A 24,141-nucleotide genomic window follows, 5' to 3' on the forward strand; every position below is an offset into this window, starting at 1 on the left:
GCTGTTAATTGGATTAATCTGTAAATAAAGACTAATAACTTGAAGACTGCTTTGCAATATTATGTTTAATATAAAAAGACGGAAACATTTATATACAACTGCCCTGAGGCACTCTCATATACAACTTTACAAAACTGAAAAAGGAGATTCTCTAGGAAAAACTGTTGACTTGACTTTAGAGGTTACATCAGTGATGCAGGCTTAGTGTGGGGGGGTTGCAGCAACAGCCATGCCAAATATGGAAATGCTAAGATCGTCTTAGGGAGTAAAGGCATCAAAACCCCAGAGTTCTCCTTTATAAAAATACCAAAATCTCTTTTCAGTGCACACAAAATTATAAAAGCCATTTCTGAATACACAGCAGAAATGTTGACAATAGTCCTAATAATCAGAGATATTGTACAATTATCTACAATAAACAATTTTATAAAACATTCTTTAGCCTCCCTGTGCTTACCATCAGTGGAGCAACAGAACACAACACTTACAGGGGAGGGGGGGGACTTCAGAAATAGCAAAATATCGTTTCAGAACCATACACATCTACTCAAAAATAAATAAATATGGACTATAAAAACTGTAAGAATCAATGTTTGGCACATGAAACCAATAAATAACCATTGAGTTTGGAGATGTGAACTTGTGGAAACAGTTTAAGACTCTTTCAGGTTTGTGTTCGATTGGGTGCACCAACATTTTCATACACTAAAATGGGTGGGTAAAACACTTATGACATCCTCCCTCCCGCCAGCACAAAGCCTCGGGAGTCTGGGCAGGGCTCCGAGTCATTTCACTGGGACATCCGCATTCAGATTGCATGGTGGTGGTTCACAACATCCACGGGAACTTTTTTTGTTTGAAGCCTTTGAACAGTTCAGGTGAAAGCACCATCTCAAAAGACGATAGTAAAATGGCCCACAACTCTGTGTGTGCGTGCACCTGCGTGTGGTGTGGATTATGCAGGTATTCAGACTGCATTGGTGTTGTTGGCTGCAAATGCGTGCAGGTTGCCCAGCTGACTAAGGCCACTCTGGATGTGTGCCACGTGGATCTCGACATTATTCTGGAAGCAACTGGAAATACAAAAAGGAAAACAGTATAAGAAGATGTTGCTAATGCTTTATATTAAAAGGTCATTATTATGATAAGTGTTACTCAACAGATAATAATGGCCCTTGTAAGTCCTCATAAGTTGTGAAAACTATTTGAAAACAGCTGAACACCAAACTGGGACTGAACGCAGCCTCCAAGACAGGTCAGTTTGACAACAGGAGATAAAGTACACAGGTGATTTATAGCAGCTCCGACTATGAGTATTACTTTGGTGACGGGAGAGGTGTGTAACAAGAGAGACACAACAGAGAGTCGGACGACAGCAGCAGGTGAAAACAGTGTGTATAGATGGCATATTTTCACATCTTACTATGTGAAGTAAGGATTTACACAGTACAGTACATAGATGTCTCAGACATAATGTCAACACTGTTGTTTCTTCACATTCTGTTAATAATGTAACTAAACTATAACTAAAATTCTGGCCATATTTCACAAATTGCTCCTTTACACTTAAGTGTTACCGAAATGTTAAGTACTTCGAGGCTTACTGAATTGTGATTAGTAGAGACACTGACTTGGATCATTGTGCCTATTGTGACTGAAGAAGTGGAGTTAGAAACACTGCAGGGTGTTTTTACCTGAGGTTGGAGGGATCAATAGATGCCTTGATGTCATTAAGAGAGTCTGTTAAAGATTTAAACTCAAATGAATTCAGGTCCCCGCCGTCTGCCAGACACTGTAACAAATGAGGCAAAATCATTTACTGAATAGGCTATTAAAGTACAAGTTCATCATTTAAACATTCTTCTATCTACAAACAAATATTCAAAAGAAAGTTCACAACAGACGTATGAACACATTCATGTTGCTGCCAAAATTGTGCCAACCTCTGAACGTGAAAACAAAAACACTGCATATATTCGTTCTCCTCCTGAGCAGGAGCTGAACTTTTATTTATCCTCTACCTTTATCTGTAGCAGCAGAGCCGTGAGGCGGGAAATGAGGTGTGTGAGGCTGGGGTTGGTCACACTCTGCTGTCCGTCCTTCGTCGAGTTGCTCAGTTGCACCATCTGCTGGGCCTCTTCTTCACAACGCCGTCGCAGCTCCGTGGGGTGGTCGGCTGGAACCATGCCCTGATCGGGAGCAAGCTGGACGGACACATTGAGTGATTCACATCTTAGTCAATGCTCTGTTAGTTATTTTATTTAGAATGGTCAAGACTGAGCAGGAAGTAAGATGCTAGAAATATCTAAACAAGTCATGAAATTTCACAGGTTTTTTTCCTGTACTTAACTTCACGGGTAATAATTATTGATGGAACTGAAGTGTATCCATTGACTTACATCACAGCAGAACTGCTGAACCTCATGAAGCACCTTGTTGAGATCTTTATTGAGCTGCTCGAGCTCAAGCACTGTGGTAGCATATCGCTTCTGGAAGTCTAGGTCAATAGGCATCGAGTACGACTTCTGAACACAAACACACAATCATAGTTTCAGTTAGGCTGGATGCATGCATCTCAGGAACATTTCATAGGTCTTGAAGCAACTTCTATTTTTAAATGATGTTGATCGTACCATTTTCTCTGCTTCTGTGTTCATTTCTTTCAAGTGCTTGATGTGCTCTTTCTTGATCATGAGAATCTTGGACAGCCTTGTCTGGTCACAGGGCAAAAACAGACAAAGAATGTGTTAGGACAAAGCCTTACACATTTTTAGGATGTGAGATTTTTGCATTTGACAGGAAGTACTTACCACTTGGACAAGGAACTTGACAGGAAATCCTCCCAGAGTATCTCCCTCAGCACCTGGCAGTTTGTTCCTCCATGGTGATTGGTTGATGAGAGGGTCACTGTCCTATTATTACGAGGAAAAAAACAGACAATGAAGTCATTTTTCTTCATAAGAATTCTACTGGAAGAGATTTGCACTCATTTTACAGACTTATTCTGTAGTTGCAGTGTGATGCAATGGTTAAATATTGATGTGCTGGGACAGTGTGATGACACACACAGACACATCTGTCATTGGATGCAAGTTGACAGTACCATGAGGACAGGAGTGGTAGCGGACGGGTAAGGCCCTCTAGGCGGAGTCATGAGGTTCTGCATGTAGCGTGTTGTCCGATGCTTCTGGGCAAAGGCTGAAATGGGCATCGTCTCATTGGGCTCATTGCTCTGGAAAACAAAATAATCACTGGATGCATCATAAATTCCTTCAGTACAGCTGCTGTATATCTTGGTACTTTGATATATTTCTTGTTCAACAATTGTTAACGAGACTGTCCTATAATTTATGATAAAATATGAATTGTAAAAATAAAGATAGAAGCTTTTATCTCTTACCAGGACTTCAAAGTCAGGCACAGTGTGTGTTCCCAGGCCACTGCGGTCAAAAGTGACACGATAGGTGGCAGCGCTGGTGTCCACTGCATCGATCTGCCCTGTGAACAACCCATCATGGACGCCTCGGAGTCGAGCTGTGGAACAAAAAGAAAACAAAATGAGAATACAAACTGGTAATATTTTCAGATCTGCATGGAACAGCCTTACCTGAGGATTATTGGGTTTCCACAGCTATTAATTTACACATAATGTTATGTATTTATGGTCCTTGACACTTAACAGCTCTCTTATTTAATCAATACATAGTTGTAGTTAAAAATATTGTTTCTGACTCCTGCACTTTTGACAGGACATAAAGCAAAAGCTGAAACTGGATAGCTTTACAGTTTTGTCTGGCTGTTGTACACTGCTGTCAGTAATGTGTTTTCATTCCATCTATCTTACCAGTGACTTTTGTTCCTATATTGAGTCTCAGGGGGATTTCATCTGGAAGGTCTTTGCAATTTGACACATCAGACATTTTTCCTTGCTGCAGCAGGCGCATCTTCTGCCTCTTCTGCCTTAACGCTGTCCGCTCCTCAGCAAAGAATGCAGACGAACACCTGAATGGGAAAACAAAGCATATTATTTTAAGTCTTTGTTTGAGGAGGTGTTATAAAAATAAAGAGAGAAAACAATTTCACAGACTTTAAAATGTCAGACAAAATTGAAGACAAAATGACTGAAAATGGTGTGTAGAAGCACAAAGATTAAAGACTGCAGCATACCGTCGAGGTTTCCCCATCAGTCTCCTGATGGTTCCCCACTCAACCCTTGTCAACTTTCTTGTTTTCAGGTTGGGGAAAGACTCCTTGAGACACAGGCAGAATTCATTGTCGCCCTCAAAGAGAGGCCTGGAAAAGAAAAGAAATATTAACATACAAATCTTTTCTGGGAGATTATTCGGCAATGTAATTACAGTATCTCTGAAGTATCTCTGAATTGAGTACAGTTAATCATAATTAATAGTTGCTGTCTATCAAGGTGAAAGTGAGAGTTTACCTGTCAATATTGGAATAGAACCATTCATAGATGCACCATTTGTGAGCTTTGGGTAGCTTAAGAAGGTTTCTTAATCTCAGCCCTATTTTCTGGGACGCCTTTTTATCTGGTGTGACCACGTTAGAAAATTTCTGTCAAGAAAAACATTGAAAACAACAGTTATTCCACATACAGGCACACAGGTTTTCTGAAAAATAAGAAAATAAAGTGAACAGGCGCCTCACATGGGGTCACCCTAAACAAATTCTTATTTATTCTTCCACTAAGCACGGCAGCTGTAAAGATTTCCCACAAATCATCCACTCATAGGCACAGCTGTAACTTTTTGTTCCGACAACAAAGCTGTAAAAATTTCTCATAGTAATTTGAGTGGCTGGTGAAGCAGGCGGCCGGTGAGAAAGCACCATTTTTAAAAGGCTTGTTTACCTCATTGGCTTTGCAGCTTCTGTTTAACAAAGGAGAGGCAGCAGTATGGAGTCAAGTTTTACTCCACGGTCTGTTACTTTTATCTAACAACTTAGTAGCAGCCTCATTTTTTTCTGATACTTTTTCTTTAAAAAAAACGACTATTGATAATATAAACAAAACACTTGCTGTGTGCAGTTGCTTCACATGAAAAGTGTATGACAAGCAAACCACAAGATGATCTAGCATAAAAAGACACCAAAGGAACCCATGTGTTGCTTCCAATTGATTTTCTATGACAAGCTGCAAATCTATTGCAGCCTCACTGTGCTTGTTGAGTTTTTAAGCCTTACTGAAAAGCAGCAAATGGAAAAAGCCACATAGATATTGAATGTAGCCATTGACTTTCCACTTGTAGTTGATTGGAAACAACAAACAACCTCTCAACATCATGATGTAGACTTCTCTTTTTTCTAAGTGGATTGGTTTTAAATATTGCAAGGAATGGTGAATAGTGAAAGATGTAAACACAATTAGTTGGATAGACAAAGAGGATTGACTTCTGCAGGCTGTATAGGGCAGATATTACAGTTCTGTGCCTTATCTTAGAGGACAATATAACATTATAAAAATGTGATGGAGGACAAAATCACCAGCTCCCTCTTATTTAGCTTGTGTTGGCTAACAGAACAATACTATTTTGTTTTTGCTTAAGACATGAACTACATATAAAATAGTAAACTAATGCTGCAGCACAGGTAGGCTCAGTGATACGTTCACCACCCGCTGTTGAATACATCTTGGAGAGCACCTACACCCCCACACAGCTCAGGGCCAATCACAAGGCAACTTCAGGAACCAAAACAAGCTCCATGGAGAAATACTGTCTACTGAATATTTACTCTCCCAACTTTCTACACCATCCTTAAAAGATCTGGGTGAGTAGGACGGGACAAATGATTTTAACTTTTCACAAAGAATCACTGTCCTGGTGAGTAGTCTTCACCTGTGGTGTGGTGCTGACCCTTTGGCTCCTCCGAGGGGATCTGGAAGGGAGACGCTGCTGGGGCTGTTCATCTTCGTCCCGAAACAAACGGCTCCTTTTTGAGCTCCGTGTGGGCTGGAAGGACAATTGTGGACAGGAGTTGATGAAAAGTACCAACAAGAATACCAACAAGAATCAGAGCCACATTAGTTGCCTCATGTACAGACAACATTTGATTTAATCAATGCAACCCTGCAGATACTACAGCACTAGATTCAGGCAATAGTATAAAGTATCAAGCAAACTCTGTATGTATTCAGGAAAACATGTTCAAACAATATTTGTTTTTTAATAAGAGAGCACTCAGCTTCGCATTTAACACCCCAGAGAGAGCATAACATGCCACCAGGACACAAATTTTCTCATAAAAATGACAAATATTTTCCTCAATCTGAGTTGAGTTTTTTCTGGAAGGGTCCCAAACTGTGACACTGACATACAAAAATACTGCCTACTACTTTATTTTAGTCAAAATGGAATAAAAATTCCTTCCAAATCTGCATTTCCAAATTACACTGGTGTGAAAAAAACTTAATGAAGAATATATTTAACTGTTCAGCTGGAAAAGACAGTTGCAAAGAAAACAATTATGTGTGGCTGACAAAATCATCAACAGTGACTATATAATCAACAACACTTCCACATCAAATTAGAATCCTTTAATTACTGAGTCAGAGATAATGTCATTCAATTTATCATGTCAATGAAGAATGTAAATATTTTAAGTCATCATGCTATAACTCAAATCACAAATTCAGACTTTAAAGAGCCAACTATGTTGCTGTTGTATTTTGCAGATATTAGACTATTTATCCTATACAAGAAAACACAAATATATATACGTCAATATATACAGTGTATACACAAGGGCAGTGGCTCAAATATGTATATACGCACATAGTTTTCAGAATATATCAGAATATGGATAGACAGAACTTCTAACACACGTACGATAAAATGCAATTCAAAACAATAACCCTGCAAATACTACTTTGTGATGTAAGTAATGTTTGCCTGCAATTTTAAATTAACACAACATCTGAGTTTTGTTAATTCCACAGGATGGTAGTTTGTGTGAGGTTTGTGTCGACCTTTCTGACATTGTATCACATACTGATGAACTAACACTATGCCTCTTACCGTGTCCATTGTGAGGGAGGAATGTCGTCCCCTGGTGTTGTGAGCTCTTGGGAAGCTGTTCTTTTCATTAAGAGTGTTGGACAAACTCCCTTCTGTAATAAAAAAAAGATTGCATTCGTTTAATACAGTGTAATAATACCAGATATGAGAACCCAGTGAGACCTACTCATTATCAAATGTCAGAAGATGTCAATTAATTTTCCACTTACAACTGAGACTGGAAGAGATAATAGAAATATAAAGTCTTAACACATTTTTTTAAAAGAAAATCTCTTCCTATATGGGGACAAAACTGCATCAGAAGCAAAAGTAGGATAATTAGTTACACTGGGTCCCAGAAGACATCAGACACTTTTAATCAGAAAACATATGGCATGTGTAAGCTACATGCAGGAAAGATCCAATCAGAAAAATCTGCATTGGCCAAGTATGTTTTGGCGTACAAGGAATTTGACTCCAGTTTCCAGTACTTCCCAATATACTCACACATGGTGCCAAGAACCAATGTACAGAAAGACAGACAGCTAAAAATACTGCCCACATACCTTTCAGACTGACAAGAGCCTCTGCCGAGGAGCCTAGGGAGGAGAACAAATTGTGCTACATCAATATACAGTATTAGAAAACAAATCCTCTTTAGTTTTAAGTAATTATGATATGCTTATTTTAGCTCTAAAGGAAAACACCTGCAAGTTGCTGACGCTTACGACACTGCCCTTTAAACACTGACAACACACAGACAGGTTCACTTAAGTTAGATAAAGCTAGCGCAGTCAGTTAGGCCTTAACCCCCAATTTCAGCTGTCAAGCACGGGCATAACATCAGCTGGACAGAGCATGTCAACGAAATGAGCTACACAAGCTAACGTTATACTAGGTTACAACCCGGAGATAATATTGAGTTACATTAGCAACGTTCATATCGACTGAAATGACCATTTCAGCTCAGAATAGCCAAAAAGTTAGCTAGTTTCCCTTCACCAGCTTATCAAAATATACCAAACGCGTTACCATGCAACGTTCACCAGCGCTAACGAACGTTAAATACAAGGAAGGTGTCACGGAAGACTAGTTAAATATTGCCCAGCAAAACAGATAGCTAGTAGCTAGCATTTGAACTTTGGCAATAAAGACGTTATGGTACTCCTTTTGTTATTGCTGCGTATGATCTAATGCTAGTAGACGTTAGCTCACAGCTAAGCTAACGTTATTTGTTTACCCAGTTGAGCTAAAGTAACTTGCTCAACTCCAACATTAGCTATGGTTAGCCTCTCGTGCTAACAACCGTTAGCCGACTTGGACAGACCGGTATCTCTTTGCGTCTAAAAATGACTTTATGGACTCTGCTCAAAACATACGATATTCATTCCATGGACGACGATAATAGTTTATCCACAAATATTTATTTTATCACAACGGGGCCGCTGCGTGTTTACATTGCAAAACTCCTTGAATTTGTGTTGTTACTCACTCTCGTCTAACAGCTGGTCCATCTCCGCCATCTTGAATTAGCCGCGCCGCTTTTTCAAAGACCTTGTCAAAATGCATTCTGGGTCGGGACGCTATCTGGAGGGCGATTTAAGAAATAAAACTGCTATAATTTACCAATAATCACTTTGTATTATATATGCATGCACAGAATCGTGTTCACTTTATAGATATATCCAACTTATCATTTAAAACGTTAGGAAAACCGCTTAATAAGCAATATTGTAAGTCACTCAGCATCCCTCTATTGTTCCATACAGCACTTCTCTCCAGCTACTCTCTCAGAGGTTTTCTTAAATGTTAATTCATTGTTGGGAAAGGGATGTCATCTGGAGTTATGCACAGCAACACAAAGCAACATCCAGTATATAAATGGCTTTCATGAAAATCACAAGATTCTTTCAAAATGGGGAATTGGGTCAACTACAATTACTATGATTTCTGTGCAAATGCCCCACAACATCCAACTTCAAGCCCACGTAAGCACCCTGATGAAGTCCTCTCATACCTCCTGCAGTACTTTTAAGTAATTGACCCTGACGTGCCTGAGAGAAAGCCATCAAATGGAGATACATGAAATATCTCTTTGAAAAAACTCACATGCAAAATCAAATACAAAAGTGTATCCAACACCAGCACAAGAAAATAAAATGATTAAAAAACACAAGGCATGACATTTTGAGTACTCAATGTTTTATTTTGTTTGGAGGTAAGCAAGAAAAACACTAAGAAAAAGTGTACCACATACCATGGCAGTCGTTTCTTTTACAGAATACTTGGCGTCAACACTAACCACATTGTTTATTTTTTCAGTTTCAGTCAGGAAGAAAGCTTGAGAGACAAACAACAAAACAAATATATACATGTCAACCCTTGTACAGTATCTTTGAACCCAACAGTCTACAAAATGTTCATTTTAATGGCTGTTTTACTGGGGAACATTGGTTTGTGTATGTCTGCAGACTGGTTGTTCATAACTTGAAACTCCTAACGTTGCAGTACTATTCCTTATTAACTACATGTTTATTAAAGAATGAAGAACTAAGATCTTTCTGAAAGTCAAGATCACCACTTGAGACGGAAAACTACATTTTCTGATGTCCATTTCCAAACTACAACCGTTCTATGTAATATGCACCGTGCTTCAACCACAATATTGAACTGTGTTCTGTGTTTGTCTTCTGAGCAAGTCTGAAGTAGGTATTTAAGTACCTAATGCATCACTAAGGAAGGCTGGCAGCTAGAAAACCTGATGAAAAAGCAATAAAGTGACTAGAGATTTCCAATGACCATTGTAAAGCATGGTGTAGCATTGCTCCTTTGCCAAACATCTTCTGTTGCAGAGAATGAAGCTGCGGCGTTTGGAGGCAACAGTGGTCTTTGTTTTCACTGAAGAGGGTTTCGGAAAGGGTCCCTCTCACCACAGGGACGTCTGGTAGTTAAACTTGGTCTTCAGGAGATACTTCAGGTTTACCTGGGCTACATCGTACACAATGTATCTGGAGGAGCAGTGGTTAAGGAAGACTATACAGATAATTTGACCAACACAAAGAAATAAGTAGAAAATTCACAAAAAAATAAAGACTCCATAAGGGAACAGAAACAGATTATCTAACGTAAGAGATCATACATTAATGGAGGACTTTGTTATGACACGTATGCGACAAACAGAGAAGTTTCAATTCCTAATTTTAAACTGAGTCAGTGGCGACCACCAGCCTGAGTCAGCAAGTCAATAATTCACGTGTCTGATTATGTCAGAAAAGCAGTGATTTACCTCAGGATCTGAAGGTTGGAAAAGAAAACTTCTCACAAACTATGATGAATATTACCACAGACCTACTCATAGGTAAACAGCTATCCGGATACATTGTTCTAAACTCAGTCTAAACATCATGTTATGGAAAAATAGAGTTAAATAAAAGTCTGTTTATTCAGTTGGAACAATATGTACCAGACTCAGAACACATCAGCCTTCCTCTGAAGACTATTCAGCCTCTGGCAGCAATGGCCAATTTCTGTTGTGTGCCAGTAATTGTTTACAGTCTGATTGGCGCCTTAAGATGCAAGAAACAACATTTATCTTCAATATATATCTGCATATGAATGCAAATAAATTAACAACAACAAAAAAAGCTAAATCATCATCAAATGTTGGGTCCCTCGATTGCATTTAATCAATGTGCTTGGCCTCTTTTGCACTCCACACGGGCTGTTTACCTGCACGCAACCAAAGCCTGTTGAAACAAAAACCAGAATGCTTCTGATGCCAAAATCTTGTCCCTCACCTACAGAGTGTGCATTCATATTCAGACATCCGTTTATAGAGATTGAAAATGTACTGAGGAAGTCTTGACTCTGCCATTTTCTACAAACTACTAAATAATCAATTATATAGCAAAACAGGAAAAATGTTGAGTGATTTGGCAAATATATCATCAAATTCATAAACCAGATGGTCAGTGTTAAAGGATACTCGTTGTACAGTAGACTTGTGTCATCAATGTTAGTGTGGGTTCCTTTTCCCAGAGGCACTTGCACCCCCTCTAAAGTGACAGAGGCGCTTGGATCAGGAGCACTTCTACCCAGACCTGCAAGAGGAAAAAAGTGAATGAATGAAAGTTTGAAGCAGAACACAAACCAAACTCCCATAAAGTATAGGCACTTGAGTTGCCAAATGTCAGTATGTCAAAATATTCAACAAAATACGATACGAAAATCAGCTAAGTTACAAATTATGAGCAAATATTTCTATGCCAAAACAGTGGTCCAACAGTACATGGGTGGTTATGTGTGAATACTGTGTCTTAAAAGAATTCAGCAGTGGTTTCAAGATAATAACATTTACTCATTAAGAGTCCTGATTACATATGCTGTTTAGAAACCGGGGAGCCTGTCGTGTAGAGATACATTTCTTCTTCTCACTGAGATTGAATTTGTTTTTTTAAACACAATATAAAAATATCACCACCTTTCTCACACAGTAGTGAAATAAAATTAAATTCAAATCCTATAAAATGTTGTAGAAAACAATCAAAAATATTTCTGCAGTGATCCATGAAGTTTTCTCACCTTTAACACTGTGCTTGCCCTTGGGTAGTTTTGTAATGTGGGAGGCCTTCTTCAATTCATGCCTGCATTTCAAAAAATGAGACATTAATTAACATTATCGTCATATATTTATGAAGCACAAGAAAAGGTTGATGTTTAGGCAATTTTTGAAAGAACGTAGTGGGTCACTTACATGTTGCCGAGCGCAACCTCAGCCAGCAGAAGGAGGCCAACAGGGTCTGACTGGGAGGTGTGACAGTAGTTTGCACTCTTGGACACCATGTCAGCAAAGTACACACCTTTGCCGAACATGTAACCAGTCTACAGAAAATGAAGAAAGAATGTAATACAGGACTGAAAATGAGGAATATCAACTCAAAACATTTCAGGGGTGAGGTGCAGCGTTTGGTTGCCCACAAGCAATAACTCACCACTGGGGCCTCTGGAGGAGCAATGCGAAGACCCTGAGACAAGATACCAGCGTAGTTGGTGGCGCGCGAACCGTGCCACAGCAGCTGGCGATTGTGTAGTTCCTCGAAGGGACGGTACCGCTGGCGCTCTCCCTCTCGAGAAATTTTGAAGATCTAAAATATGGGAAAAAATTAGATGGTAATTCATGCTGGACAACAAAGAGCTGACATAACGTTTGTGATGGATTCAGTAATTAGAAACAAAGACTTATGCTGTCATGTTAAAACTGCTTTTTCCCAAAATTGACTTACTTCTTGCACTTCCAGTGTGTACGTGTTGTGTGTAGCAGCGTGGGTGTTCTTAACATATTGCATAATGATCTGAGCCTCATCTGTTGTCTTGTCAACAACCTGTGGAGAAACAAATTTAAAACATACTGTAATCTCTCCATATAGACACAAAAAAACAATCTCTCCACACTGTCTAAGACTCCTCACCTCGATCTTGGTTTTGAGTTTCTCGTAGTTAATGTCGATGGGATCGTTCTCATTGTCCTGGGCGCCTCCTCTGAGCAGGCTGTAGGCCACTTCAATGTCCAATAGGTTGTCCAGCATCTGAACTTTAGCCTGTACAGTGATGTATGTGGATGTTATGAGGTCCATTTATAAAACAAGACTTAATTGTACAGCAGGATACACTATTTGTGTCTTCACCTGAATGTAGTCCAGGTTGCTGAGCAGCGGAGGTTTCTTCATACCAAAGTCATGAGGGATTAGGGTGTAGAAGCGATTGGAGAGATCCAGTATCAGAGAATCAGGCATACTATCTGACACAGCCTATGATAAAAAAAAAAGATGACGTTATTAACAGAAAGATTTTGTTTGCTACAAATTGTGTCCCAACCACTACCACAGAGGCACTTCTTGTAGTTATGTCACAAATTAAAGAATCTATCTGAATTAAAGGGACTGAGGAAACGTAGAGGAATCCCAATAGAAAGGTGAGTAGTGAGACAACCCTCTGGTGTGTCGGTTACTGACCTGCTGAACTTCAGTTAGGAGCGCGTAGGCACTCTGGATCTGCCTTTTGCTCAGCTTTCCGAGGGGCATCTTCTGGAGGTCAATCTGAATAGGACAGATAAGGTATTCACAGATGTGCTTCCTTACATAAAACAACATGAGATGTTCTATTAAGATGGAGATGTGGATTTTCTTTTACATTCCAGTGTCTCTACACTAGCTTTTTGTTAAGTGAAGACACAAAAAGACAGGACAGATAGTGTAGGCTTTGGTTGTAGGAACATAGGCGAGCAAAGTCAATTATCATATTTTAGTCCATTTCAAAAAATAGCATCTCAACAAAAGGTCCCCACATTGCCAGAAGATGTGACCTGATCAGGGTTGGGTAGTAATAGATTACATGTAATGTTGAACGTGAGAATAGAATATTTGTGGAACTAATTTTTGTGTCTGTGTCTAGTTTTTATTTAAAGTGTTGGATTTTAAGTAATCAGATTACTTTTTTGTAAACTAATGGATTAAGTTACTAAATAGAATAATTGCCAAATAATTTGCATTCAGTAAGTGCCATATTTGAAAGTAATTGGACTAAACTCTTGATATGATGCAGGCTGTAACAAACTATATCAGTCTAACTTGGTTTCTTTCTCACCTCAAACTCCACCATGGCCTTCTTCATGCTCTCTACGTCAAAGATCGTCTTGATCAGCTCCTGGACAGGTTTGGCCAGTTTAGACTTGGTGCCAGCGGTGGCTGTCAGCCTCTTCACTGCCTCCTCGTCCTGTCATGTCAACATGAACACCACATTCAGATACAGAAACCATATTGGAGGAAATCTCCTTTCTAGCTGTGTGTGCGTGTGCTGTGTTTACCTGTCCGTAGTCAATCTCCAGGGGGTAGAACTTATTAGGATATTTGGTGAAGTTGGAGCAGCTCCAGTTGTTGCCTGTCTTCTCTTTGTAGACACCCAGAAAGTTGTCCATGGCAGAGTTCTTGTCGTGGAACTTGTCCAGCTTGTTGCCTCCGATAGTGGTGCCCACTCTGCCCCATGACCTGAACACCCAGTACCTGCACGTACACAAAAAAGAGCAAGTGTAAAAGATAGTGGAGTTAGAATGATTATTTCAACACAATTAATATTATTTTCGGACAAAACAGTAGCACTTCAACTTCAACTCTTCACAACAACAACAAAAAAAGTGTGCAACACCAACCTTTTCTGTACATCATCCTCTAGCAGCTGAAGTTTATAGTAGGAGTTAGTTCCTCTGACAATGTCCACAAGACCCAGCGTTGCACTGTACATCTTCCCACTCTGCTCCAGGACATGAGCGCTGTTCTCCAGACCTAACAAAAATTTAAATCATCAGCCAAGGCTACATAAAAAGGCACAGAAATGAAAAAAAAATCCATGCATGGTACTTGTGGCTACCTGAATCTGGATCGACAGCAGCTCCTCCTTTCACCGTGAGCTTCATCTTCTTGGCTTTGCTACTGCCTGTAATAGTACAGATGCAATTATTTTTGAATACACACCAAAGAACATAACAGTCTGATGAATCGTGGCCCAACATTTACACAAACATCTATAAGCACATTAAGAAAGGCAACAAACATCCTTTACCTTCCTCCTCCTTCACCCTGCCTGTGCTCTTGGCAGCCAGTGTTCCAGACTTGGAGGCCACAGACGGCGCTGGAGCCTCCACTTTGACCTCTGCGCCCCAGGGTGAGATGGCGTGCAGGGAGACCAGCTCCTGCATGGCTTTCCCCGATGACTTGATGTCTGTGAGGAAATCCTCGGAGACCACCCGCACGCCGGCGTCCCTCACTTCCTCCATTTTCTTACTCATCTTCTCCACCTCCTCTGTGAAAATGTTGCATCACACATTATAAAGAAGACAAATACAATTCAATAAAAGGAACTGAGAGCACTGACTGGCCCACATATTGGTAATTCTTTTCATTTTTTGATTGGTTACTCACTCTTGGTGCTGAAGCAAAGAGAGGCCTTATTGGCTGTGCCGGTGATCTTTCCGCCCAGCTCCTCCACAGCAGCCTTTAGATCATCCTTGTTCTTGCTCAGCTTGCCCACAGCTATCAGTTTCATACCAGTGAGAGGTTTGTCTATGGGCAAAGATTTTACAAAGTTATAAAATTAAAACAATACCAATGTATGGAAGTCATTCTGATTATCTTGTGTCCATGTTTCTTCACTCACCTGAGGTTGCACCCTCTAGCGGTCGCTCTAGCGGGGCACTGGATGCACTTGCCAAAGGTTCTGCTTTGGCTGCTGTAGGAGTTTGGGTGGGAGCCGCCTCTTTTGGATAAAGCCTGTTCTGTCGCTTGAACTTAAATTTTTTCAGGAAGGGAACTTCATGGAATTCCTAAAATGATAAAACCAGAATATTCCAAGTGTGTCATTTTCCTTGTCTTTGTATGGATGTTCTATTTTTATCCACCGCCTCGTGATTCAGCACAGATAATCCTACTAAATAAAGAACCAACAGGAGCCTTGAAATGAGGTGACCTACCTTGGGGGTGACCCAGTCTTTACGTATGGGTGTTGGGGTTTTGAATACACACTTTGTCCAGGCTGAAATGTCCCCCCTGCAGTAATAAGCGTCACCCTTGAACACCAGCTGACCCTGGCACTCCTTGCAGGGCTCAAGAGCACCAAATGCCATGCCGTCGGCCAGACAGTCAACCACCTGTCAATCAAACCACACATACATTCTGGTCATTGAACAGTAACTACTAACTAATAAGACATTTTATCAACAAGTAATGAACAAAAAAATGGTTAATGATGCAAAAGGATACTGCAACCATGTCATGTTATATTACATCCATAAATAAGAATAAATGAGCATAAAAAAAATAAAAATATACAGGAAAGAAGAAAATGGCTACATGACAGGTGTAGCCACACACAATAATACTTTAAAATAATTCTGAATGCAGTCAGCGTGAATCAAGATGAGGCTCTCTTACATTGGACTCTCCAGAGGGAACCTCCTGGCTGTTTGCAATCAACAGCTCCTTCATATCGTTGGTTGAACAAAACTTCTTCAGCTTGTCCTTGATTCCCCAAATCAGCTGACTTTGGTTCTGCAGATGATTAAAAATAAAACAAACCAAAACAGCGCAACATATTAAAAAAATAACTACCAATCATTATGTAATTTTTACTCAAAAAAAGCGACTAAAACTAAAACTGTACCTTCAACTGCTCCTCCAGCTTCTTCTTCTCGTCCTCTTGCTCCTTCTTCTGTTTCTTTGATACTCCATCCAACTCATCAGCTTTGCGCTTCCTGAAGAGCAAAACAGAAGCGAAAAAAGTGTTCTTTCAAACTTTTGTTGTTTTGTTTTCTTAATAAGGCACAAATAAGTGGATGAAAAACATCCAAATTAACTTCCTAAATGAGGCCAAAAGGGATCCTGGAAAATACACAAACAAGTCTGAGTGTGACACCTTAATTCATTAGACACATTCATTAGGGCCCCATCAGTTAATGGAAACAAGCAGGTACATGTCTCCACATTCCCAGGTGTCAAGGCCGATATCATCAACCCTGCCCTGACAAGACATATTTAATAGCATTCCCATGAGGCCACACACCTATCAGTTAATGACCATCCTGTAGCAGTGATCCATTCTGATCCTCTGGAGTGAAAAAACAAAGACAAACATCTCTAATCCGACAACAACTGACATCAAGAGGGAAGAAGGGAATTCTATAAAACCGCAACCATCAGAGTGCATGTGATCTTAAATGTGAAGACAGGTGTGCAGTGTGAGGATGGCTGCTGGCAAAATAACAACGATTGACTCCTTTGTATCTTGAGTAATAACCCTTGACTTAAACAGAACTATACTTCTGTAGATTGGTGAGTAATTTTACTGCTTTCTTGCATTTCATCGCCCCACTGAGCAGCAACCTGCAACTTTATTTTTTTTTCTCTTTAGGTCAACCATGGAGAGCAGCACTGCAATGCTGAACCTCTACATTAGAAACTCATCCCATCCGTCTTCTCCTCTCTTGAACTCCTCCACTCCTTTCTACTCCCTGCCTCCATCTGATGACATTGTAATTTCCCCTAATGTGGCGTACATGACTGCTGAGCTCGTTATTGCCTTTCTCTCCACCATCGGCAACGTACTAGTCTGTGTTGCCGTGGGCATCAACCGCAAGTTGCGCACCGTCACCAACTACTTCCTGGTCTCGCTCGCGGTCGCTGACATCTGTGTGGGCACCATTGCCATCCCCTGTGCCATCCTGACTGACATTGGTTTGCCTCGTCACAACCTCTACCTGTGTCTGCTCATGCTGAGTGTCTTAATCATGTTCACCCAGAGCTCCATCTTCAGCCTGCTGGCGGTGGCTGTGGAGCGCTACGTGGCCATCTTCATGCCCTTCCGCTACCAGGTCCTGATGACGTCTCGCAACGCTGTGTTAGTGATCCTGACCATGTGGCTGCTGGCCTTTCTCATCGGGCTTGTTCCTCTCATGGGCTGGCACAAGACACCGCCCGATTCCGGCTACTGCTTCTTTGTCTTGGTGGTGGACATGACCTACATGGTCTATTTCAACTTCTTTGCTTGTGTGCTGACACCCTTGGTGATCATGTTCCTCATCTATGCCCAAATTTTCGTCACAGTGAAGCGGCAGGTGAGGCGCATCGCATCTGAGCAGAGAGGCAGAGGGGAGGGACAGATGAAGGCTGCAGCCAGCATGCGTCGGGAGATGAAGACTGCCACGTCGCTTTTTCTCGTTCTGTTCCTCTTCACAATTTGCTGGATCCCGCTCCACATAATCAACTGCTTCCTGCTGCTCTGCCCACATTGCCCCGTGCCGTTTGAGCTGCTGCTTACCGCTATCATCCTGTCACACGCCAACTCTGCTGTCAACCCCTTCCTGTATGCATACACAATGACGGCTTACAGGGACACCTTCAAAGCTATTTTTTTGTGTTGCAGGGCGGTGGGAGACAGAGAAGCTTCAAATGTAGCTAGCGGTGATGATAGAGAATGCTAATATTAGTACCCAACCTGCACAAGAGTGTATCATCGTTTCTTCTTTGTCTCACCCTTCAGTTTTGACAGCGGGGAGCCTCTTCTTGAGTTCCTCCTTGTCTTCTGCCCGTAGTGCGTTGAAACCCTTCAGCTGGGCGGCGTTGTATTCAGGCTTGAAGACCAGTTCCTCCCTGCGGCTCACGAAACAGGCCGTGTGGTACCAGCGGTCGATCAAACCCAGCTGAGGCTTCTCTGCGTCCACAGTTTTCTTGGATACGCGGATCTGATCCTAAAAGACAGGCCAGAGGATGTCAGATTTAAAACACTGATAGTATTTATATTAGTTACTTGTAACTGTTACATTTGAATAGTTTTCCTGTGTGCAAAAGAAGTGGCTGCTAACCTTTTCTATTTTCTGCTCACAGCCTTTGCATGTGCTGCGGTTTGACTTGGCGTATTCAACTGCAAAGTCGTTCAGTGTCTTCTCTCCTTTAGCTCCACTCTTCTGTTCCCCTTTTCCTACAAGAAGGAAGTCATCCAATTGTCATTTTCAACTCAACCAAAAGTAAACCTGAAGAGCTGCAAAAATTAGTGGATTCATTTGACAATCATTTTTTTGCCAAGCAAAAATGTCAAACATTTGCTGGTTCAGGCTCCTTAAATCCAAGGATAAGATATTTTTCTTTGTCATTGGTCTCTGAGAAATTGGGATGAGCATTTTTCTTTCTCGTTTAAAAAGATGTATAGCCTAAACGATTAATTGATTATTTGTGAAAATCATCAGCAGATTCATTGATGATGTGCAAGATTTGTGAGGATAATATTATTAACCAGAACAAATTGTTCAACAGAATGTTAATTTTAACACATGACAAGTCGTAAACGTATAGATACTTTATATACACACCAGGTGTGGTGACCAGAAAGCAAATATATGTCAAACCTCTGTGAGATATGAAAGTATACAGAGATGTCTCTATGAACACATGTAAAATGTAATAAGTTATGTTTATCTGAATATAAAAGATTGAGCTGCTAAAATAAGGAACTACAAGCTTGACAGGTTACTAAACAAATTATTTCCTCTATACTCTTCATGAAGGCACACTGGGACTGCACATGTTGTGTATGGCAATACAATATTTTAACATGTGAATGAATGAATGTGAATGTATGTGAATGAAATGCTGAAAAGACAAGGACTCACCTCCTGTTGCTCCACCACTTTCGATGGCTTTTTTGACCTTCTCCTGGTCCTCCCAGCGGAGGTCAGAAAACCCACCAATATCAGCCGTGGACTGAGCTGCCGCTCTCTGCCAGAAGCAGGAGAAGTGGTGCCAGTGGGGGACTTTCCCATCAAACATGGGTGACTGCCGAGAACAAAGAACAAACAGAAAAAATGTAGTACGCAGTCTGTTTACAGAGAATATAGGACGACCTGCTGTGAAATGGACCTATGAATGTGTCTTAACTGCGGCTCACAAGAAAGATCTTTACTTTTGACCTTTTTTAAAGAACATTCCTGGATCTATTTTTACGATCCATTTACTTTAATAAAAAAAAAACGGATGACATATTTGTGACACTAAGTGCAGATTATTCCTTATGTATAAGGACTTATTTATGAACATACTGTCTCATAACAAAAACTATAGTGTACAACATTATGTGAGCAAGAATTTACTGATTTAAAGATCGTTGTGTGCACAGTTACGTGCAGGTAGACTGATTTAATATAGAACAGGCAAGTTAAGATGTTTGTTATATTGCTCATTATTGTTATTATTTAAGGGTTATTCCTTATAATACAGCACCCTTCATGTTTAATGGTTAGGTGACTGGAAAAAGAACTTGCTTGTGTTTTGGGAAGCAAACTTCTTGTTGTAAATTTAATTTGTAGAATTTGAGTTGATATATAGAGATGCAACGATCAATTGATTAGTTGTCAACTATTTTAATAATAATTAATTAGTTGTGAGTAATTGAGTATTTTTTTATTAAAAAAAGGTAAAAATGATCTGATTCCTGCTTCTTAAATGTTAATATTTTTTGGTTCTTTACTCCTCTATGACAGTAAACTGAATATCTTTGGGTTGTGGACAAAACAAGACATTTGAGGACATTATCTTGGTCTTTGGGAAACACTTATCAACATTTTCACCATTTCCTGACATTTTATAGAACAAACAACAAATGGATTAAAGGGGAAATATGTAGTTTTGAAGAAGAAATTCAAACTCAGAATTTCTATCTTTACAATATTTATGAGGTAATAATACGAACTCAGAAATATTATTATTTTTTTTTTTAATAAAGAGGAAAATAAGATCCCCAGAGCTCTGTGTGAAGCTAGAAAGGTGGCAGGGTCCGCCACATATAAACGAAGTGAAACTGTATGAGGTTGTGTTGTCCCTTAAGGTCAGTTTGTTTATTCAGTTTATTCAATCATGAAAACGAAGATGTTGTTTATTTAGTTTGGTTAGGCATAAAAAAAATAATCAGTCAATGATGATCCTTCACTTTTGATTAAAATGTCGTCCCAACAACTACATAGTCCACCTTTAATCAAGAGAATAACCAACAATGGAAATAACAATTAGTTACATCCTTTGTGGCATGTTTAATCAGCTATATACTTGTCTGACAAATGCTTACAATGTCACCATGACAATGCTATTTGTGGCAATTTGACCAGTTTAATCAGGAACACAAATAAAAGCTTATCTGACACTGACACAGAAGTATAAGATAAGTATGGCTTATTCAAATAGGGTCCTTCATAAAAGTGTCATAAACATGTGCCCCTTAAACATATTGATCCGGTTTTATTGGCCTTCACAGTGGAAAGACAAGTAATTGAAGATCTGGAGCTGCTCCACAGGCCATGAGTAAGGAGGCTCAGTCTGTGCTGGTTTCTATGAGCCTCTTACTTAATTAATTCTCTGTGGGGCAGCAGACACACTTTACATTGTGGCGGTGATGCTGCTGCGATTGTCGGTTCACTCACACATCATTTGCACGACTTTGTTTCCAAAGCACAACCCAAGGATGCATGAAAAACGTGGGAGTGAGTCTCACTTTCACATGTAGCACGGGGCATCACTGAGGAGGGCTCATAGGCTCTTTGTGAACAAGACTCAGGAGACAACGTCAGCCATTTAAATGCTAACGAGGGCCTAAGCTGACAAAACTGAAACCACACTGTAAACCACACGTTATCACACTCCAGTGAGCTGAATAACAGTCGCTATTATCGCAGAATACGCCAGCTAATTTGCAGAATACAGCAGAGTGGTGGTTAGCTAGCTAGCAGAGCAGGTCTATTCGGATGGACTCCAGACGTCGCTACGTACCTGCACCATGATGGCCATCCTCAGCGAGTCTTTCGCTATGTTTTCTTTGCATTTCTTGCACGACGCGCGGCCGCTTTTGGCGTATTCCGCCTTGTAAAGCTTGTCCTCTTGAGACTCGGCCATCCTTCTTCAGTATTATCGCTAAATAAAACGAACTGAGCGCGGGGCGAACTTTCTCCGGATGACGAAGAGCCACAACAATCAACGCACAAGCACAGAAGCGGAGCCCGCGTGCCTGCACGGGCACCACAGAGGGAAGACACGAGTGAGGAGCTCTCACTCCGCCGCCTTTTCCCCGATACCAAAACTTCCCCACAAAGCAGCTCTCTGGAGTGGAGATTATCACTAAATAATAACACTCAAAACAGCTTTAATGAGTTTTCTGAAACCAGACTGTCAAACTTCAAGCTCTGTTGTATATTATGGCAGGTGTAGAAGGTTGTGTAGGAATACTACTTAATAGACATGAAACTTGAGGCTATAAAAAAACATGCATTGCATAAACCCACACTTTGAGTTTGACTTCCAACATAACTTAAGATTTGTGATTTTTGCCATGGTGGTGTACGATGAGATATTCTGATATTTTTTGGGACAGAATATCTGTTTATTTGATTGTTTTTAGACAACAAATAAAGTTAAATCGAAATACAGTGAATTGATTTTCTATTTTTGCCCCTGATATGTTTACATATTACATTTATACAGAGATGAGAGACAGCATTTACAGAAAATATAGGTGAATAATAAAAAATAATGCTTAATTTGACAATGTAGGAGTCTGATAGTGTGTTCTGATTTATAATCTTGGTATTTCTAAAATCCTGGTTACTGCCCTTCTGACCAAACCTTGCTTCAATGAATCATACATCATAAAAGTCCTTATATACTGTTCTTTAAAGGTGGCTAGTTGTGTCAGAGCCACTCAGGAAGTTTATTTTGTAGAGTAGTTATGTCTCTTGTCCTGTAGCTAGCCAAGACGAACCAATTTTTACATCTACCGAGTGATCCATCTTTAGTAATAGACGATCGAGGAGAATACCCGCGCGAGTGGCAGTCAGAGCTAATCGAGTCAAGAGGGCTCGTCCGGAGGCAGAGCGGTGTGCACACTGTGCATACAGGGGCACAAGTGAAACTGTTGTTGTTTTATAAAGGATGATTTCTATTCCAGATAACTGAGAGAAAAATCAGTTTATGGCAAGAAAACCCAAAAAGTTTAGAAAATGCATAATAGTTGAGTTTGACACTACTTGTATTCATTGTTATCACGACTTTCTGCTTTAAATAATAAAAAAAAACCCAAAAAACAAAAACAATTTGCTCTATTTAAATAACGTATGCATGTAGTCTATTCCCCGTTGTAGTGGCTGCAAATGGACCCAAAAAACTTAAATACAGACCTGTCCAGCTGGAAGAAAAGATCAATTATGCGTAAATAATTGTGCTTGAGGTGAGGAATGTTGGAAACCCAAATGCTTGAATACATCAGAATGAATCATGTTCACAGTTAAAATGAGAAGAAGAAAAAAACACCAGATTTGTTGTCATTACTGGTTTTATTAGCAGAACGTGTCAGATTAGGAAAAAATGAATAACACAGTGTCATCCCTTTGTTGTTACACATTACATTTCCAGAAAGCCAAACTTTTAGAAAACGCTGCCTTATTTTGTTTTAAAACATATAAATCTGAGGTATGCCACATAAATGGACGATGACATTTTGATCATGGATAAATGGTTTGAAAACTCCAATAACTCCCACAGAAGAACTTTTCATCCTTTACATGAAATACAAAAAAACTCTTTACAACTTGAGGGGACAAGGTATGTTTTATGTAAGACGGTGACACAGAGTATCAGGCCTACAATGGGACGTGTTATTACGTCATCAACACACATGAAAACAGCCTTTTGCATCCTTTGGTTTTAGCATACAAGAAGGGTTGTGACATGGGAGGTGGTTTTGGCATTAAAGTTGGTTCAACAGATAGAAAAACTCACAATTTTTTTGAGTTTCACTGCTACACTGGAAATGTAACTGAAATGAAGTAACAGACGTGAGAGTAATGGCGTGCTGAGGCAAAACTGAAAAGTTGGCTACTGTGAGATCAGTCGGATGTTTGACAAAAATCTCAGAAATCCAGAGCAGTGACATGAAATCTGACAAGAAATAATGCTCTACACAGATTTAAGTATTTACAGAAGAAGGAGCAATTGATTCATAAATAACGGGGCCTCTGTTTGCTGAATAATGGTGATAAAGAGAAATACAGGGATGTATTTTGGAGTTTGGAAAACAGTAGGTGAGTAGTAATGACGTGTCAACTTAAAATACAAAAAATGGAAAGAATGATGCGAGTAAAAAACACTACTCAGTACTGTATAGGCCATTGGTAATCTATGAGAGGTTGCGCTGGTTGTTTTGAGGTATTCTGTGTTTTTGGCTTTGACCTTGGCCTTCTTTAACTTTGTACAAAATGAACTAAAAACAGTGCTTCTTACATGTAGATTTGGCAGTAAAAAAACTGTAAGCAGTGCTCTCAAGATGCAGACTAAAAGAGGCCCATGAATGAGTTCCCTTATGTGTCAGTTAAGCACAATACAGCCCCAAACCTCTAATATTTCTGTTTTTTTGCAGAGGAGGACACAGTCATGGATGAAACGGGAACAAAGGCTAAAAGCTACACCCATCTCTCCGTTTGTGCAGCTAAGTAAGTCATGGCAAAGCAACAAAACTGTAAAACAGCAGAAAAACAATATGGCAGGCCTGTGTC

General features: G+C 40.0%; 3 protein-coding genes across 3 annotated transcripts; 1 reads left to right on the forward strand and 2 right to left on the reverse strand.

Moving 5' to 3' along the window:
- Positions 1 to 47: 47 nt before the first annotated feature.
- On the reverse strand, positions 48 to 8,554 carry lin9 (lin-9 DREAM MuvB core complex component). Its single transcript, XM_073493509.1, has 15 exons — positions 8,503 to 8,554; positions 7,577 to 7,609; positions 7,032 to 7,123; positions 5,853 to 5,966; positions 4,442 to 4,572; positions 4,168 to 4,293; positions 3,845 to 4,002; positions 3,401 to 3,534; positions 3,104 to 3,232; positions 2,811 to 2,912; positions 2,634 to 2,714; positions 2,400 to 2,525; positions 2,022 to 2,204; positions 1,695 to 1,792; positions 48 to 1,073 (listed from the first exon to the last, which is right to left on the reverse strand). The coding sequence occupies exons 1-15, from the start codon at positions 8,531 to 8,533 to the stop codon at positions 968 to 970; spliced, it is 1,644 nt and encodes a 547-aa protein (XP_073349610.1). The 5' UTR covers positions 8,534 to 8,554; the 3' UTR covers positions 48 to 967.
- Positions 8,555 to 9,195: 641 nt separating this feature from the next.
- On the reverse strand, positions 9,196 to 21,574 carry parp1 (poly (ADP-ribose) polymerase 1). Its single transcript, XM_073493243.1, has 23 exons — positions 21,368 to 21,574; positions 19,222 to 19,384; positions 18,418 to 18,533; positions 18,089 to 18,303; positions 16,221 to 16,311; positions 15,992 to 16,108; positions 15,532 to 15,708; positions 15,219 to 15,384; positions 14,984 to 15,124; positions 14,625 to 14,864; positions 14,433 to 14,498; positions 14,215 to 14,347; positions 13,873 to 14,068; positions 13,653 to 13,781; positions 13,022 to 13,105; positions 12,695 to 12,817; positions 12,479 to 12,607; positions 12,293 to 12,391; positions 12,002 to 12,154; positions 11,764 to 11,891; positions 11,592 to 11,653; positions 10,996 to 11,110; positions 9,196 to 10,018 (listed from the first exon to the last, which is right to left on the reverse strand). Exons 1-23 carry the CDS (start codon positions 21,488 to 21,490, stop codon positions 9,937 to 9,939), a joined length of 3,048 nt encoding a protein of 1,015 aa, XP_073349344.1. The 5' UTR covers positions 21,491 to 21,574; the 3' UTR covers positions 9,196 to 9,936.
- adorb1a (adenosine receptor B1a) lies at positions 17,089 to 18,036 on the forward strand. Its single transcript, XM_073493331.1, has one exon. It carries the CDS (start codon positions 17,113 to 17,115, stop codon positions 18,034 to 18,036), a length of 924 nt encoding a protein of 307 aa, XP_073349432.1. The 5' UTR covers positions 17,089 to 17,112.
- Positions 21,575 to 24,141: the final 2,567 nt, after the last annotated feature.

Source organism: Pagrus major, chromosome 22, assembly GCF_040436345.1.
Source record: "Pagrus major chromosome 22, Pma_NU_1.0".
NCBI classification, from domain to species: Eukaryota; Metazoa; Chordata; class Actinopteri; order Spariformes; family Sparidae; genus Pagrus; species Pagrus major.